The 15,698-nt window shown below is 47.2% G+C and overlaps 8 protein-coding genes and 2 non-coding genes across 10 annotated transcripts; 5 read left to right on the top strand and 5 right to left on the bottom strand.

Annotated features, from left to right (window-relative positions):
• Positions 1-1,248: 1,248 nt before the first annotated feature.
• FPRO_12240 (uncharacterized protein) lies at positions 1,249-1,563 on the top strand (the record flags this gene model as incomplete). Its single annotated transcript, XM_031221801.1, has 1 exon — positions 1,249-1,563. The coding sequence occupies one exon, from the start codon at positions 1,249-1,251 to the stop codon at positions 1,561-1,563; it is 315 nt and encodes a 104-aa protein (XP_031087323.1).
• A 1,120-nt stretch (positions 1,564-2,683) lies between these two features.
• On the bottom strand, positions 2,684-3,205 carry FPRO_12239 (uncharacterized protein; the record flags this gene model as incomplete). The annotated part of the gene is made up of 1 exon (XM_031221800.1): positions 2,684-3,205. One exon carries the CDS (start codon positions 3,203-3,205, stop codon positions 2,684-2,686), a length of 522 nt encoding a protein of 173 aa, XP_031087322.1.
• A 1,181-nt stretch (positions 3,206-4,386) lies between these two features.
• On the top strand, positions 4,387-4,764 carry FPRO_12238 (uncharacterized protein; the record flags this gene model as incomplete). The annotated part of the gene is made up of 1 exon (XM_031221799.1): positions 4,387-4,764. The coding sequence occupies one exon, from the start codon at positions 4,387-4,389 to the stop codon at positions 4,762-4,764; it is 378 nt and encodes a 125-aa protein (XP_031087321.1).
• Positions 4,765-4,869: 105 nt separating this feature from the next.
• On the bottom strand, positions 4,870-5,492 carry FPRO_12237 (uncharacterized protein; the record flags this gene model as incomplete). Its single annotated transcript, XM_031221798.1, is given in 4 exon segments — positions 4,870-4,986; positions 5,020-5,205; positions 5,267-5,427; positions 5,432-5,492. Coding segments are annotated over 4 exon segments (525 nt in total).
• Positions 5,493-6,329: 837 nt separating this feature from the next.
• tRNA lies at positions 6,330-6,411 on the top strand. The gene is given in 2 exon segments: positions 6,330-6,365; positions 6,377-6,411. It is a non-coding gene; the product is annotated as a tRNA-Gly (tRNA).
• Positions 6,412-6,987: 576 nt separating this feature from the next.
• Positions 6,988-8,434, top strand: FPRO_12236 (uncharacterized protein; the record flags this gene model as incomplete). The annotated part of the gene is made up of 2 exons (XM_031221797.1): positions 6,988-7,600; positions 7,650-8,434. 2 exons carry the CDS (start codon positions 6,988-6,990, stop codon positions 8,432-8,434), a joined length of 1,398 nt encoding a protein of 465 aa, XP_031087319.1.
• Positions 8,435-10,586: 2,152 nt separating this feature from the next.
• Positions 10,587-10,702, top strand: rrna35. The gene has a single exon (XR_004093497.1). It is a non-coding gene; the product is annotated as a ribosomal RNA (ribosomal RNA).
• A 100-nt stretch (positions 10,703-10,802) lies between these two features.
• Positions 10,803-12,793, bottom strand: FPRO_12235 (uncharacterized protein; the record flags this gene model as incomplete). The annotated part of the gene is made up of 3 exons (XM_031221796.1): positions 10,803-11,925; positions 11,974-12,559; positions 12,610-12,793. 3 exons carry the CDS (start codon positions 12,791-12,793, stop codon positions 10,803-10,805), a joined length of 1,893 nt encoding a protein of 630 aa, XP_031087318.1.
• A 379-nt stretch (positions 12,794-13,172) lies between these two features.
• FPRO_12234 (uncharacterized protein) lies at positions 13,173-13,841 on the bottom strand (the record flags this gene model as incomplete). Its single annotated transcript, XM_031221795.1, has 1 exon — positions 13,173-13,841. The coding sequence occupies one exon, from the start codon at positions 13,839-13,841 to the stop codon at positions 13,173-13,175; it is 669 nt and encodes a 222-aa protein (XP_031087317.1).
• Positions 13,842-14,426: 585 nt separating this feature from the next.
• Positions 14,427-15,197, bottom strand: FPRO_12233 (uncharacterized protein; the record flags this gene model as incomplete). The annotated part of the gene is made up of 1 exon (XM_031221794.1): positions 14,427-15,197. The coding sequence occupies one exon, from the start codon at positions 15,195-15,197 to the stop codon at positions 14,427-14,429; it is 771 nt and encodes a 256-aa protein (XP_031087316.1).
• Positions 15,198-15,698: the final 501 nt, after the last annotated feature.

Below are 15,698 nucleotides of genomic sequence, written 5' to 3'. Positions count from 1 at the left end.
CGCCTCTGTAACGTGTCGCCAGCGCTTATGCAGACAGTATTATGTAGCCATTCTATGCACAGCTGTCAAATGCAGTGGCCCAATTGTCATGACCCCGATTAAATGAGAAGCAGAATGAAGCACACCGCTGAGCAAGCTATTGCCTAGCTATGCATCCGGACCTGCCGGTTCTTTTGAATGTGGAAAAGATCACCAGCCAGCTCAAAGCTGACTTTGCACTAAAAAATGTGACAGCTCACTTACATTCTCTAGTGAAACCCTTGTTATCCAACCAGGTGGTCTAGGGATACGAGGCTGGAAAGTATGCTCATAGATACATCATGTACGGGAGCCTTTGATCGTAAAGACTTAATAAAACACAGCCTGAGATCACAAACCACCACTTTCGATCAGGAATGCACGTGCTCCGTCTATCATCGGCGTTCCTAGGCTTTTCCTTGCAATGAGTACTTGAGGATTTCAGCTACATGGCCGATCGAAAGTTGGTAGCTGCACAGAGATAGTTTGGACTTCCAATACTGATGACTAGTGTTATCTTGGAAAAACAATCTATGATCGAAATGGCAACTGTGCTTTGATTCTGATGACGCAATGCATATCTTGTCTCACTAGCTAGAGTTGAAAGTGAATTGAGGCACATCGATTCGTCAATTGATAGTTGGCAACTTGATTTTCACCTTTACTAATTTCTTACTCGCAGCGTAAAGACGTCAACCGTGCATATTATAGCATGCGCCAAGCGACAGGAGACTTGAGACATGCAGGGCGCTATTGGAAGCGTCAACTGTCAATTGGACGTCTTCCGAAATGGTGATCTCTCATCCTCAACAAACCCCTCAAAAAGCTTGCTTTCAGTGCAGATCAATTACCTGGCCTCAAAGTATCTGCTTTGATACAGGAAAGATCAGCCGGTAGCTGAAAGCTGATGCGAAACTAGTGGACAGTCTGCGATACGTGTTCTGTCTCATCGCTTTGACACTGATCGGCGGTGAAGTTCTTGAGCATTGTAGAAGCGGCAAATTTGGGCCTCCTTCTACAACATGAACAGCGCGAGCAATGGTGGAATTCTCTGGATTTGAAATATTTATATTGAGGTCATCCTGCTTGAAAGCCGCTTTTCTTTCCTCGTCCAATATACAACAAGCCATATCCTACAAACATTCCCTACTTAGCCTTTTCATTTACATATTCAAGGTCAGTCACTTATATGTTTTGATTAATACCGGCAAGCCTCTAACTCTGTCACAGATGTCTTCTACGCAGGGATTTATCAAATCCAGCCAGCCCGGTAGATTCAACGCTACATTCAGCATCGACGGCGGTTTGTACCACTTCTCAGGCACCATCAGCCCACCAACTGCGCCCTTCGAAAGCAACTCTGCGACTCTGCAGTACAACTCTCTTGAGAGCCTCGAGGGGTCCCAGCAAATTACCGGAATAATCGGAAGCCGCAACGAGGTTTCATTAACGTTTGACGATGGCACGTCAATCAAGGGGCCTCTGGATCTTCCGGTAAGCCCTGCTTCTCGAGTTGAGGGTACAGGATACTGGTCCCAGGGGTAGTTTATCTCGATTGCAATTCAATTGGCGACAGATCCCAGTTGGGAGTGGTTCGGTGGAAGGGGGGACAGTATGCAAAGTCAGGACCTATTTCGCGGCCACTCATAAGAGACAAGTCAATGCCACAAAAATTCCCCAATGAAACAGTTCTGGGTAGTGATACAATGTGTGACCAACAACCATTAGTGAAGGTTGAACAGAAATTAGTAGTACTGCCCAGCATCTTCCTTCAAACATCTGCCATGTCCTCAAAGCCGCTCCTGCGACCATCTCGTCTAGAAATTCTCACCACGGAAAAAGAAATGATCGACGCCTAGTTGCGAGCTGAAGCGAAGCTATAGGATAGCCAAGACCTTGCGTACTCTATAAACCAATCAATTAGATTCCCGAATTCGCCTTGCGCTAATGCGACTTGAAGGTCAAAACGGAATGCTTGACCTTTCTGGAATATGGTGTCAACATTCTCATCGCCCCAATCTCCAGCTACATTTCTGATGAGTTGACAGGCCAGTCTCAGACCATTTATCATTTGCACCCCATGTCGCATGTCCGCTTCGAAAAGTGCAATCGAAATCTCATTCATCTTCCTGTCCCCTTCTTCATAAGTATGCAAAGTTCCGTATCAGAGTAGTCACCGAACAAGAGGCCGGTCTACCTAATCACTCAATCAACGCCTTCCGTAGAGAGCACAATCATACAGCGAACTCAAAGCCGTCTTTGATATCGAAGGCCATAATTATAGCTAGTCTGCGACGATAGACCTCAAATACAGGTATCTGGCCACCAAATCGTCAACCTATTGTCGGGATCAGAGGATATTCTTTGTATGGTGGAGAGGTAAAGTCTGGCAGTGCTTCTTATGATGTCAAAGAAGTTACAAATGCTGTAAGCCAAGCAAAGAGTGCTCAACTCAGTGCTAATGAAAACCTCATTCACAGCAAGAGTCAATGCTTTGCCAATAATGGGCCAATTTTAGAACTGAGACTCATACACCATGACTTAGATATCCTCCGCTGTATAGCATTAGGTCTCATATCTCACTAGAATGGGCTACATGATAGCCAGCTGGTGAATTCTGGAATGAGAGGGTATACTGGCAACGTAAAAAGACATATAAACACTGCTAAGATTGATACAATATGACTTGTGAGCTTGATCCTTCCATCCTCTCGTCGGCGTAAGAGACGACCCGGTCTTTGAACTCATCGAGATCAAACTGCGTTACCCAACCTTGCTCCTGGAGGGCCTGTACGGCATACACGATCCAAGTCACACAGCTCTGCTGCGGATGCGTGTTCTTTACCGGCAGGGATATAGAGTGAAACAGGTCATCTAGTTGAGGAAACGTGACATCCTCTGGCACTTCTCCGATGATGATACACCCAAGCGGTTTGGCGTTTTCATCTGGCTTGACATTTTCCTCGGCTCGGAGCCACCAAGTCATGGTAGGGTTATGCATGCGAAAGGTAACTGGATTGATCTCGGATACATCGGTAGCAGAGAAGGCGTGGTAGTCTCGCTCCTCGTGACCATCGGGCATGATGATGATGGCCCAGTGATATGCCTCATAGCCAAAGACTCGCCGCTTGTCCCCACGAGAGAAGTCACCCCGGTCATATAATGCCACAGCGACTTGCTGTACCATGGCGAGCAACTACGCTTATCAGTCTCCTATTACCACAATACTGCACGGTGACTAACCAGTTGAAGGCTTCATCCGAAGCCTGAAAGCTCTAGAAAACACGATCGGCCTTGCCAGAACACGATGCGGGCCGGTTGAAACTCGATAGCCTGGTGCCAGACCAGGGCTTTTTAATGACCAGTTTCGCAATCCACGGGTTGTGCCGTCATCAACAAGATATTGGGCTGGAGTTTAGGAGCGCGATATATGAAACTGATCATCTTGGGATTTCTCCGCGCCCAACGTTCAAAGTGGAGTGGTGATCGGCATCGCTTGCAATCAAGATTCGTCGAGAGCTTACACGTGATCAGAAGCGAGGACCAATGAGGCGACGGACAGTTCACAGAGGATTCGAAAAGAGGAAACAGAGGCGGCTTTAAAAAAGGGTGCAGTGAACATTCAAAGAAGCAGCCAATAATTTCGTAAACATCCGATTGCTGCCCCGTTTACGAGACAGGAACTTGAACCGTAAGCTTATTGGCGCAGGGCATTGGCTCAGATCAGCCGGAGTGGATTTCATACACCTTGACTCTGGAGAATTACGATATAGGATTTTCAGCCAGGGCATAGCCTCATGCAGTCATCCAGATCAGCTCAACCAGGTTGGTTCGGGGTCCCGGATAAATAACTCTAACCACTGAGCTTACTCACTCTGGGGATTCTCGCATTCGGGCGTCTCCTACCAATGTCGGCTTACTTTATGTCACGCGATCCATTACTACATGATTCATTTGTAGCTTTGGACATGTGTTCTTAACATCAATAAGCTCGTGTCAGTCTGCCCCAATGTAGTAGCGGCCGGAAGGGTGTCTTGGTATAGGCTATTCGTTTCTGTCAGTATTGAACTGTGTCCACTTTGAGCGGGGTTTCTGTCAAGGGCACTCTGTTGCGGAGAACGACAAGGGTAATGGTAACGAGAGTCTCGAAGCAAAGGCAGAGGGCTGCTTACTCTGGAGGGATTGGGAACTGGCCGATTGTTACGTGGCCTGACAGAACATGCATTAATGCTGCAATTTTCGTTTAGCCAAAACATAGCATCGAATAAAGTATAAAGGGTTGTCTTGTTCCCAAGTAAATTAAGGCATCAGACAACAAAGCAACTCCATCATCAAAGATTACCATCGCCAAAACAAATTTCGTTCATCATGCATTTCCCAGCTCTTCTCGCTGGCCTGGCCGCTCTCTCTACCACTGTAACCGCCATCCCTGCCGAAAAGCCTCACGTTGGCGTCGCCATCCTCACCGTCAACGAGCCAGAGGACAGCACTCTTCCCCTCAACGTTCCCCTCGGTGTTCTAACCCACCAGAAAAACAACAAGCTCACAGAACTGGAGTTCGTCAACGTATATTCTACTGTGAAGGGCGTCAAACCTCCCAAGATGGACCAGATCAGATGCCAGATGTACAAGGATCAGTATGGTACTGTGCCTATCACCAAGGATCTTACTGCGGAGAATGGTGTTGTCAGCAAGAAGCCAATCTACCTTGGATGGGTTCTCTGCCGTGTCAAGGCGCAGAGGTAGGCTGTGACAGTTGGGGTCATTTGGATGTTTATCTGTCCCATTATGTCACAGGCGGAGCTTTTGGACATCGAAAAAATCATTGAGTGTAATGGAATAAGCTTCAATTCAGTGACAATGAACATTGTGAGAGACCCAGTAACCGCAGTTTCGTGCCATGCTACCCAACATACATCTGTTTCGTAGAAAGTTAAGGACAGATTGAGTCTCCATCTCCATCGCCCTCTATGTCGACAAAGTAGGTGAATACGGTCACACCAAGGCCATAACAAGCTTCAAAAAGCTCATCCACGGAATCACAGTACGTAGCAGATTCTGGGGTTGAGTCGGAAAGATGGTAGTAGCCTCGTCGTCCTCATCACCGGGGGCAATGTTTCTCGTGACTGGCATGACATTTTCAGCAAATGATGCCCCGGACAATGAGACGTTCACGGACTTCTGCCACTAAGTTTAGGGCCAGGTAACATGTTGGTGGTAGTTGTAATTGCACCAGTGCTAGGCTTACAGTAACAACGTGGAGGTCTGAACCTTGTTCTTCACGAACGGTTAGGGGGATCTCTCCATCTGGAGAGGTTATGGCCGAGACACAGGCGTCAAAGGTTGGAATCGTTGTTGGGTTAGTTGTAGAGGTTTCCATAGTAGCCAGGAACTGGTGTACTGATACCACTACATGTTGTTAGAGTTTGTAGAACATCGTTCGTAGAAGTCCTAATCCCAGGTTCAGTTGACATTTCTGATCTATTTCTTATCGTCGAAATATCGTTTGACGCGGATAACTTATCTGGCTTATTCTGCTATGTAGCGGACCCGTCAGATGATGCTGTCCTGGAGATCATTTCTTCTGGCGCAGAAGACGACTATGTCCCCTGGAATTCAGATCTATCTGCTGAAAAGGCGGGGGATTCTAGGACGAAGAAAGTGCTGAGACCATAGTTGTAGTAGACAAGCCGTGCGCTGGAGAGGACATCGTTCCTGAGGGTACTGTGATAGTGTAAGTGTTTCCAGTCATCGAGGAGCTTGACGAAGTGGATGCCTTGGCTACTATGGATTCGGCTGGCGGTGAAGCGGGAATTTGGAATTGACCTGGTGTCCTTCCTGTCGAAGTAGCCTCCTGTTAGAACGGTTGCAGTGCGTGGACTCGGCATCGGATTGAGACTCAGTTGACTCGACATTCGCGAGCTACTTCCCTAGAGCTGGAGAGACTAGGTTGACATATAAACAATGTCTCAAGTTTCCTATTTCAATGGTGCCAGGTGTTTCACAGTAATTTTGTCAAGCGCTGCAAGGAGAACGGCAATGAATACCTGGCCCCTCGTGGTCGTTGAGCTTGTCATCTCCAGAGAAGTGAAGCCTGGAGAAGCGGAGAGTAGAAGCTAAACCGGAGCAATCGCACCTCCGAAATTGAAAGACGACTGTTCAATTTGGACCTAGACTCCCTCTGTTAATTCAACCCATTCCACCAACCAACAACGACTTTCTGGAGAGGTTGTCGGAATGGCATACGATGGTCATCCTCACCGTAGATGCCTGAGCTCCAATTGCAGTTCGTTCGTCAACAACATCCAATAGCGTAATTGGTTTAGTGGTAAAATTCTCCGTTGCCATTCGAGCAGCGTCGGGGAGCCCAGGGTTCGATTCCCTGATTACGCATTACCGTCTTTGAAGCTCTGATAGTTTCTCTTTTGCTGTTCGTGATTCATTTTTGCGATATTTGCATGACACAATTATGCTCAGCAAAGTGAGTGGTTTTGCCTTCCTTTGTCGGTTGATAGAGAGGGAGGTGGGGCAGAATCCCAGGGCGTTATAGCGGCCTCGGGGCATGTGACCTAAGTTACTAGCCAATTCCCCAACGCCTAACAAACATCCATACTGGCAGTAAGTGAAGTTTATCTCACAACTTCATCTTTCGATGCCATCACATTTCACGGGGCTTTAATTTTAGCCTCCCAGGAACAGAAATGAGCGCCTCTTATCGCATTCAGATCTTCCGCGCATCAGCTGGGGCCCTAATCGTAGGCTCGTCAGTACTCCTAGATCACTTAGAAACTTGCAACCGTGTCTCACTTCTTTTAACTCGAGCGCATCACAATGCTCAAGGCTAATGAACGACGGACTCAGCAATATTTACACACACAACCAACTCCACGCGTCGTCTAAAGGCTCAGACTGTAACAGCAAAGTCGGCCTCAGCTTCCAACCTTCTTACCCATCTTCAGAACTTACGTTATGTCACTCATGCTCCGCCTGTCATTCTTTTCCTTCACGCGACGAATGTTGACGGCGCGCTTCCGTTCATTTGATACCCAGTTCTCTGCGACTCGTCGCCCTTACTCCAACGCATACCAAAAAGCTATGTCTACGCCAAGCATCAGATATAAATACATCGAGGAAGTTGAGGTACATGAAGATTATCGACCTGGAGGCTACCATTCTGTTCAAATTAACAATACCTTGCATAATGATCATTACCGGATAGTGCACAAACTTGGGCATGGTACATTCTCAACCGCCTGGCTTGCCCTCGACCGAAATTCATCTACCTACGTTGCAGTGAAGGTTGGAACTGCAGACGCGGATGAGGATGAAGTCAATATTCTCTCGAGGCTCGCAATGGCAGACATGGATGAAACCATGATCCCGCGAGTTCTTGACAGTTTCGTTGTTGAGGGGCCCAACGGATCACATCCATGTCTTGTCACGACACCTGCACGATGTAGCCTCATAGATACAAAAGATTCATCTGAGTCAGGCTTGTTTCAACTAGACGTGGCCAGATCTCTGGCTGTCCAAGTTATAAAAGCTGTGGCCCATGTTCACTCGCGCGGCTATGCCCATGGAGGTTGGTTTCTGATGCCTTCATCTAACCACTTGCTAAACTCTCTTGCAAGATCTTCACTTGGGAAACCTATTGCTACGACTTCCAGCCTCGCTCAACAACTTGACGATCGACCAGCTTTATGCAAAGTTCGGGGCCCCAAAACTGGAACCAATTGTTCGTCTAGACGGGTCTGCAGAACCATTACCAACTGGCGTACCTTCTCATGCTGTTCTCCCTGTCTGGCTTGGTTTACCAAGTGATGATCTCTCCCTATACGATGCCAAACTCTTACTGAGTGACTTTGGTGTCGCCTTCCGGCCAGCAGATAAGACAAAATTCGAGTCCAATGCGCCCCTTGTTGTTCGCCCTCCTGAGTCGTATTTCGAGCCAACAAAGCCTCTCACCTTTGAATCAGACATATGGAGCCTCAGCTGTCTGATATTTGAGTTATTTGCCCATCGCTCCCTCATTGATGGCATCATCGCTCCCCAGGACGACATCACCGCGCAACAAGTTCACCTGCAGGGAATTCCGCCGCCTGAATGGTGGGACAAATGGGACAAGCGCTCAAAATGGTTTGATAGTAAAGGTCAGGCACTCAGTAACGAGCAGGATATCTGGTCATGGGACAGGCGTTTCAAACAATGGGTGCAAGAGCCGAGGAAATCGGAGGGTATGGAAACCATCAACTTAGAGGAGGCGGCCGCGCTGTTGGACTTACTAAAACGGATGCTTGCATGGAAGCCTGAGAATCGACCTCAGGCGCAGCGAATTTTGGAATCCGGATGGGTGAAGGAATGGGCTTTGCCAGCTTACAACAGAGCCAAGAGAACTTCAGAAGTTGAAAGAGAATGAAATTTTGCATAGCTGAGATAGAACCATAGAAAAGGATTAATAAGCCTATCTGCTCCGTTGAGGATCGGTCAATTGGCATTGTCCGAACCGTCGTACAGACTTTGGGGCGGTGAAACGTTGTGACTCTTCGTACCTTGGCACATGTCCATATACCCAGCCTCCACGGGATCCTCGGACACCTCCATCACCATCCCACGCGAGCCGAAGTCCCTCGTGCCTCAAAATAAAGAAAATATCACTTGATTCCAAACCAATTCAGGCCATTATCTTATCTAATCAGTTATATTCGGACTCCACGTCATCACCGGCATTTGAATCTCTTCCGCGCCCCCCGAAGCGATGATGTCAGCAAGCCCCCACACGAACCCCTGCCCAAGGCTGAGAATCCGCATTCGTCACAGGGGTTGTGAGGCGCATCGACACGGCGATTGGGCAGAGTCCGAGTCTATTTTTGTGATCGACGGATTGAGGAGTTGGGATTCGTCCACGCCACGGAGCAAGCCTCGTTCTGACTACTCATCGAGTGGCTCATGTTAGACAGGACTTACGAAGCCCGCCGGAGAAGTCAGCTCTGCTACGGAAGCTATGGGAAATCGGCCTTTAAATATGTGCTGGCGTTCGGATATCTGGTGGCAATTTATCGCAGCCGCATTCGGTCCTTTTTTGCTCCTCGTGTTTTGCATGTTTTAGTTCGTTCGTTCTGCAAGCGCTCTAGTTTCAATGGATAGTTACGAGGATTTTCAGAGCACGCCAACTGGCAAAGTCTCAAAAGCGAAAAAGGGAAAGCCAGTTCATGTGTGTTCCGAATGTCAAAAGGTACGCCGTTCTATACAAAAGGTAGATCACCTGCTAACAAAACAAGGTATACACTCGAGCTGAGCATTTGAGGTAAAACTTCTGCACTTACACTTCAGATGAAGATAGTATGCTCACCACTTGATAGGCGACATCAGTCTTCCCACCAAGAGCCCCAGTTCGAATGCCCAGTATGTCAAAGACGTTTCCATCGCAAGGATCTACTAGAAAGGCACTACAAACGGTGAGTTGAAAAGTCTTCACAAACACGAAATGTTCCTGACAACAATTTGCATAAGACATGAAGAAGGAATTGAGGAGCCTTCGGGCTCTCAATACATGGAGTAATCATGCGATGTTGAAGGAGTTTGGGGGGTTTGTCTATTATTAGTTCGATTCTCGTTAACAATGTACACGAATGGGCCACGGAGGAATAAATAGAGGTAATTTCATGAGGGACGATATATAGTTATGGATGCAATACTGGTTTAGAACATAGATACACAGTATATTCAAGCCAGTCTCAGCGATTTGAGATCCGATCGTGATGTTTGAATTCACTGATGTCCAAAATGCTGCACTATTTCCATGCTGGGTAGAGTAATCTATATGGCCAAAATGGTTTAGACCTCAAAGGCCCGAGAGTGAGTGCGAATATCATCTCATTCTTGCGGCTATAAACTTGAACTTATTTCACGAAGTCTAAGATATGTCCGAGTCAAATTAGTTAATTGTTAAGACGATACTGCGACAATCTATGAGCTTAAGAATCCAAGGGAGCAAGAATATCACCAGTAGCCTGTAGGTGGGTACATCTTACAGGGCAACACAGCCCCAGTCTTCTCCGTCTCACGTCACCCCATTGGTCACCTGCTATTGAACAGCCCCTTACCGTTTTAGTGCCTTCCCCTATTTTCGTACAAAACACGAGTAATTGCTATATGGGATGATTTGTTAGTTCCTGTGAAAAGTGTTAAGAGTTATCAAGCTGAGCTCAGTAACTAGTATTGCAGACTTGCATTTGTTAGAGCCTATAAGGATTTGTATACTCTCGCAGTATCATGAAGTCTCTATCGTATGTCCAAAATTTATCCTAATGCCACCTGTCAGGATGAATCAATGGGGGGACACTGCAGCAATTGGGCGCCATCGTCAATGATGAATACAAATATCTGGTGAGTGGAGATTTATGCAAATGGTAAAAATCAATCGCCGCTGTTGGGGTTGCATCTCTCACTTCAGCTGCACCTGGGGGGTAGCACTGTCAGAAATCAATGGCCCCCATTGGCCGCCAACACTGAGAGGATGTAGTTACGAGCAGTCGATATAAGCTGCGACTGATGACTTACTGTTACATACGACCAAAGCTCGTAGAAAATACGGGATCCCGTCCGCTCTCCCATAGTCAAGCTGCGAAGCGCTGGATTAGTAGTTGGGTCGGTGACGACCAGCGAATCCCCGGTGTTGTATGTTTTTTGCCGTTTAGCTACTCATAGTTCCTTAACGATAAGGTATAACGATTGGAACGGTTTGTCACTATGCAGTGCAGTATTCTCTTGCTGGCACTTTCTTTTTATGCTTCTGGCTCTGACTCTTCTACTGGCATCTCAACCCCGAGCCCAACTAAAAACTCGGCAATATCGGGTTTCTCGCGAGAGCACTCTAATAAATCCTCATCATCTAGGGCATTAATATCTGCACCGTGGCTAATGAGCAGTCTGACCGATTCCAAGCACCCATATACTATCGCATGAGCCAAAGGTGTAAGCCCATCTTCATCAACCGCAGCGACATTGGCCCCGCATTCCAACAACCGCTTGAGTGTATGTGGTGAATCTCCAATCTCAGCTGCGATATGCAACGCTGTTTGTCCGTTCGCCGCTTGAGCCTCAATGTTGTCACCGCGATCAACAAGCGACTGGATCAGGGTCTCCCTGGCTCCAAAATGAGCAGCGAGGTGAAGGGGGCTATATCCTTTCGTATAGCAATGCCATCTCTCTTCCTCAGCTTCGAACTCATCATAGCTCTCTTCATCAATGTACGGCCATGCTTCGGCAGCTTGAAGATAAGAGTCTACCGACCGATGTGAAGTTGTCATTCTTAAGAAGTCTCTGTCGTAAAGCAGTGACGGCAAAGCTGCAAGGCTTGGTGAAAGGGTTCTGGCGGCATAGCAAAGAAACGGATGTGCTTTCAATCTCTCTTTGAGCTCTTGAGATGACCTGCACGCGCCTTCGTGGTCGCTTCTTGTCAAGTACAGAAATGTTGCTTTGATATGGCGCGCATGGTATTTATCGCCAAACACTTCATTTCGTAAGTAGTCCAGTAGCAACGGAGATCGCAACTTCATAATCTTCGTTGTCGTGTCGATAAAGGCAAATTCGGCGCAGGCGTCCGAGATTTGTGTAAGAGTAAACACTGTGTTATCTTCGTCTCTGACTCCCCAAACGATGAGAGCTTCCCACAGCATCGATGGAGTAAACGTGTATCCGTTTTCTTCGCCATGGACCAGGTAGTAAAGCGAGCAGAGGACCATGTCTGAATCCTTTGAAGTTTCGACCCTGTTGACTAGAGCTCTGCAAAAGGCTTGGGGGACATCTATACTAGAGTTTGATGACCAGGACTCTACCAGATTGAGAAAAGTCGTGGTCGGTTGTGATGCGATGTTGCTCGACCAAGTCGGTATGATAGGAAGAAACCTAGTAGACCTTTAGCGGATGCTACCACAAATACGCAGCAAGACTTACCGGCCGTCAGCCATCTCGATGAGTTTCTGATATGGAAAAAGCTTAGTATGGGAATCATCCAGCACCTCTGCACCGACAGGTGCCTCGTCAATGGCTCTCGCATGGTACAGACTCAAATCCTCGTCGGTAGCGCGAGCTACGATCGTGTTGATGCCAAAGGCGTTAGAAAGGGCGTGTGAAGGCGGATCCCGACTGGTCAGCATTATTTGCAATTGGGTCTTTTCTTTCAGCAGAAGTTCCATCAGCTCACGCAAGCCGGCCTCATTTGAGGAGTCGACCCCATCTAGGATGAGAACAATCCTACGGAATTCAGATGCCAGCAGCTGCAGTATAGTCACGGTACTTTCGGCATCTCCCAAGCCATCGTCAATAGTTTCCAAAACTTGGGTTGGGTGGGTAGATTTCTCCGAAAGTTGTGATACCAACTGTCTAGTGATTGAGCGAAGCGCAAGGTTGTAGTCAGCGAGGTTGAACTGCAGCTCATGCCGACCAAAATGGTATACGGCGGCTCCGGTGTTTGGTAGGATCTGATCATCTAGAATACGGCTCACGGTATTCGAGGTGATGAAAGTCTTGCCAGTTGCGCCTGATAGTCGTTAGCCAGGCACAGAGAAGTAATGGAAGAAGGCGAGATACTTTGTCCATGGAGCCAAAGCACGCGACCGCGAGTCCCGCTCAGCCAATCCTGTGTCGTCTCATGGTCGAAAAACCACTGCCCGATTCCGGGAACACGCGCATCGTTGAGAAGTCGCTGTTGAGTGGCTGATTGATCGCCCGGATTTAACCTTCGAAGCAGGGGTGTCCGGTCAGTCAGCTGCATTATGAAATATGTCATGCAAGTATAAATAAACGGTTAAATATTTAATAACTCAGGGCTCGGTATTTATCTGACTGCTACCTTCGTCGAATGACCGTGGCTCAGCGGAGAAATTCACAGCCGCTACTCAAGGATTGGCTGCATCGTATAATAATTGCCCCCACTCGCTCGCTAGTTTTGAAACACGCCTCGTATTTCAAAAAGGGAGCCTGTTCCTGTTCCAGGCATCAACTAATTGTTCCCAGTCGTAAGATTCTGGAAGATCAAATCAATTCTCTGTTTGCCCTTCGGGTCATATTTGTCAACGTATCTCTCCCCAAAAGGTTGCATCCAAGTGTATGCAACATACGTATCAGTAGAGGCCACGCAATAGGCAGCAGAATTACTCACCATATGTCGTCTGGGGCTTCGTGTCACAAAGCCAGATGATAGTGTCATTGACACTGTCTTTGAGATCACTTTTCGGAAAGGCTTTGGCAATTGCAGCATACTCCTCTCCCGAGACGCCATAAGCTGGTCCCGAAAAGTCCATTGCGATGCCCTTCGATACAACCTGCACATCAAGTTCCTTGAAATAGGATATAGACCTTTCTGTATGAAGTGCGATCGCATCCCATAAAAGCTGAACACTCCTCTCATGCCAAAACTTTCCATGGTGGTGCTCTTGTATGAAGTCGCGTGCTGCGAAAGCCCCGTCGACTTCGAACCGACGATCAGCGCTGATGATGGGCGACGCTTCTGTCGTGTCCCAGCCAAGGTCGTGCAAGAGGGTAGCGACAGCGTGAACTTCGAGGTCGACACTATTACTGAGGGTTTCGTTGGCATTGATCATGAGGACTCCGTAGAGCCAAGATCGCATGACATGCTTGTAAATGGGGTAGGTACTATGCTTTAACGCAAAAACTTCAGCATCTTGAACAATTGGTGTGTTGATCACTGTTATGCCAGCAACTTTTCGCGTAGGAAATGAGAATCTATTGCTGTTAGCTTTGCAAACGCCACAGAAAAATGTCGCAAGAAAGACAAGAAGCCTGATCCGATAGATGAGCATGATGATGGTATTCACATGGTACTTCTCACTTCAGAGGGATCCATCAGACTCATTTGGCCTTTGACCAATATTTAATGGATACGATTAGAAATCACCAAAATTGTGGAATTAGTAATTCACCAATTTTGAGCAAGAATTGCTGACGTGAGACTTCACAATGCAGGAGGTGAATGTCCTACAGACCAACGGTATAGAGTCACGAAAGAGAGACTAAAGTTCTGGCGCAGATTCTTCGGTATTCTTTAGTGCCGTGGCAGTAGCACACAGTATTGTACTGAGATAAGAGTCACTCAACCTACACACTGTTTCATAATTAATTTCGCGCACATCTAGATAGCTTTGCTCAGATACCTGAGTTCCTTAAATACGTTGCTTTTATTGACAAGTACTCAGGCGTCTTGTCTGTGCCTTTTAATGTGTTGCTTCTATATGTGATTTGTTTCAAGGCCTAAACCCATACTTCGAAAGTCTATTGTGCTCTATAAGCCCTTCTCATGGGGTTCTAATATCTATTTATTGCCATGCTCTTGCTTTCCTACTTGTGGCTAGTCTGCTTCTAAGACCCGGGTAAAGGGAACTGCATCATCATACCTTGCTAACCTCCTGAAGAGGCCAAACCATATCAGGAATGCGATATCCCAGTCTATCCATGTAGTACGAGGTATCGAGTCCGTGAACTCTCCAAGCAATGACTCTCTCACCGCGCTCTTCCACTAAACCAAAGTTAGGTTTCATTATCTCCAGATGAGGACTCACATATCTCGAAGAATCGGGCGTCTCCCAAATTGTCATCATCAGCAGCTCGTCTCCGGTTAGGAGACTCATCAGCTGTACGAACTTGTCATTTGATACCGTTATGACTTCGATATCGCCAGGTTTCATCAGCTGACAACATTGGCGAGTGCCTGGTTGGACGTCCTTTGATTTCGATAGCGTGAAACTTGTCCATGATGTCCATTTGCCCATGAACATGTTGAGGGGGAACGGCTGAGGGGTAGTGCTTGAAGGGATCGGATGACGCCTAAAGAGGTGAGAAGTTGCAGCTTTGCGGTCCAAGAGGAATGACACTAAATCGTGTGCAATCGAGAGCTTAGGATGAGGATTGACGGTGGCGATCAAACCATTCTCATCAGTAGCCTCCCCGCGAACGAAATCGATGGCTAAATCCATGAGCCTTTCCTCCTGCTTACGGTATTCCGCATCCTTCATTTCATGACCAACTTCATGCCTGTCAGAATAAGACTCAATGAACGACAGAACATCGAAGTCCTTATCGGCCTCGAGATCCGATCGTCGAACTGGATTACCTTCCGACTCCTCCTTGACAGGTCTGGTAAGAGAGTTGTAATGATCCATGGTGCAAAATGTCGCTGTAATTTTGAATTTGTTGTTGTTTGGTACTAGTAATTCTGGTGTTAGTCAACAAGGCAGAGAACAGACAGAATAATCGGAAGCCCAGGCTCTTAAATACCAAGAGACTGGATGCGTTCGCGCAATCTTGTGATCTGTTCTCATATCTAGCATCATGTCTTCAAATTGTCAAAGAACTTTGTGCCGACAAAGGGCGAGTGGTTCTTTGGGGGACTGAACAAGAGCAGTATGTCTCAAATATGAGCGGACAAAAAATAGCTCACGGCACAAAGGCCAGGAACACAATTTATCGTAGTTTGATGAACATGATGCCATCTAAACAATGCACCTGCTATGTCGAAGCAAGAGACACATCAATCGTCGCCCAAACCCGTTTAGCGTGCACTAGGAACTTTTGCATCTTAAGCTTATTCGTATGGTTCATGATCCCTGTCCCCAAGGTCTTCATCCACCTTCCAAAACAGTGCAACCTCAAGAAAAAGCTCG

Source organism: Fusarium proliferatum (assembly GCF_900067095.1).
Source record: "Fusarium proliferatum ET1 genome assembly, contig: FPRO_scaffold010, whole genome shotgun sequence".
NCBI classification, from domain to species: Eukaryota; Fungi; Ascomycota; class Sordariomycetes; order Hypocreales; family Nectriaceae; genus Fusarium; species Fusarium proliferatum.
The sequence above is the reverse complement of the archived record's forward strand: the minus strand, read 5'-3'. Positions and strand labels throughout refer to the sequence as shown.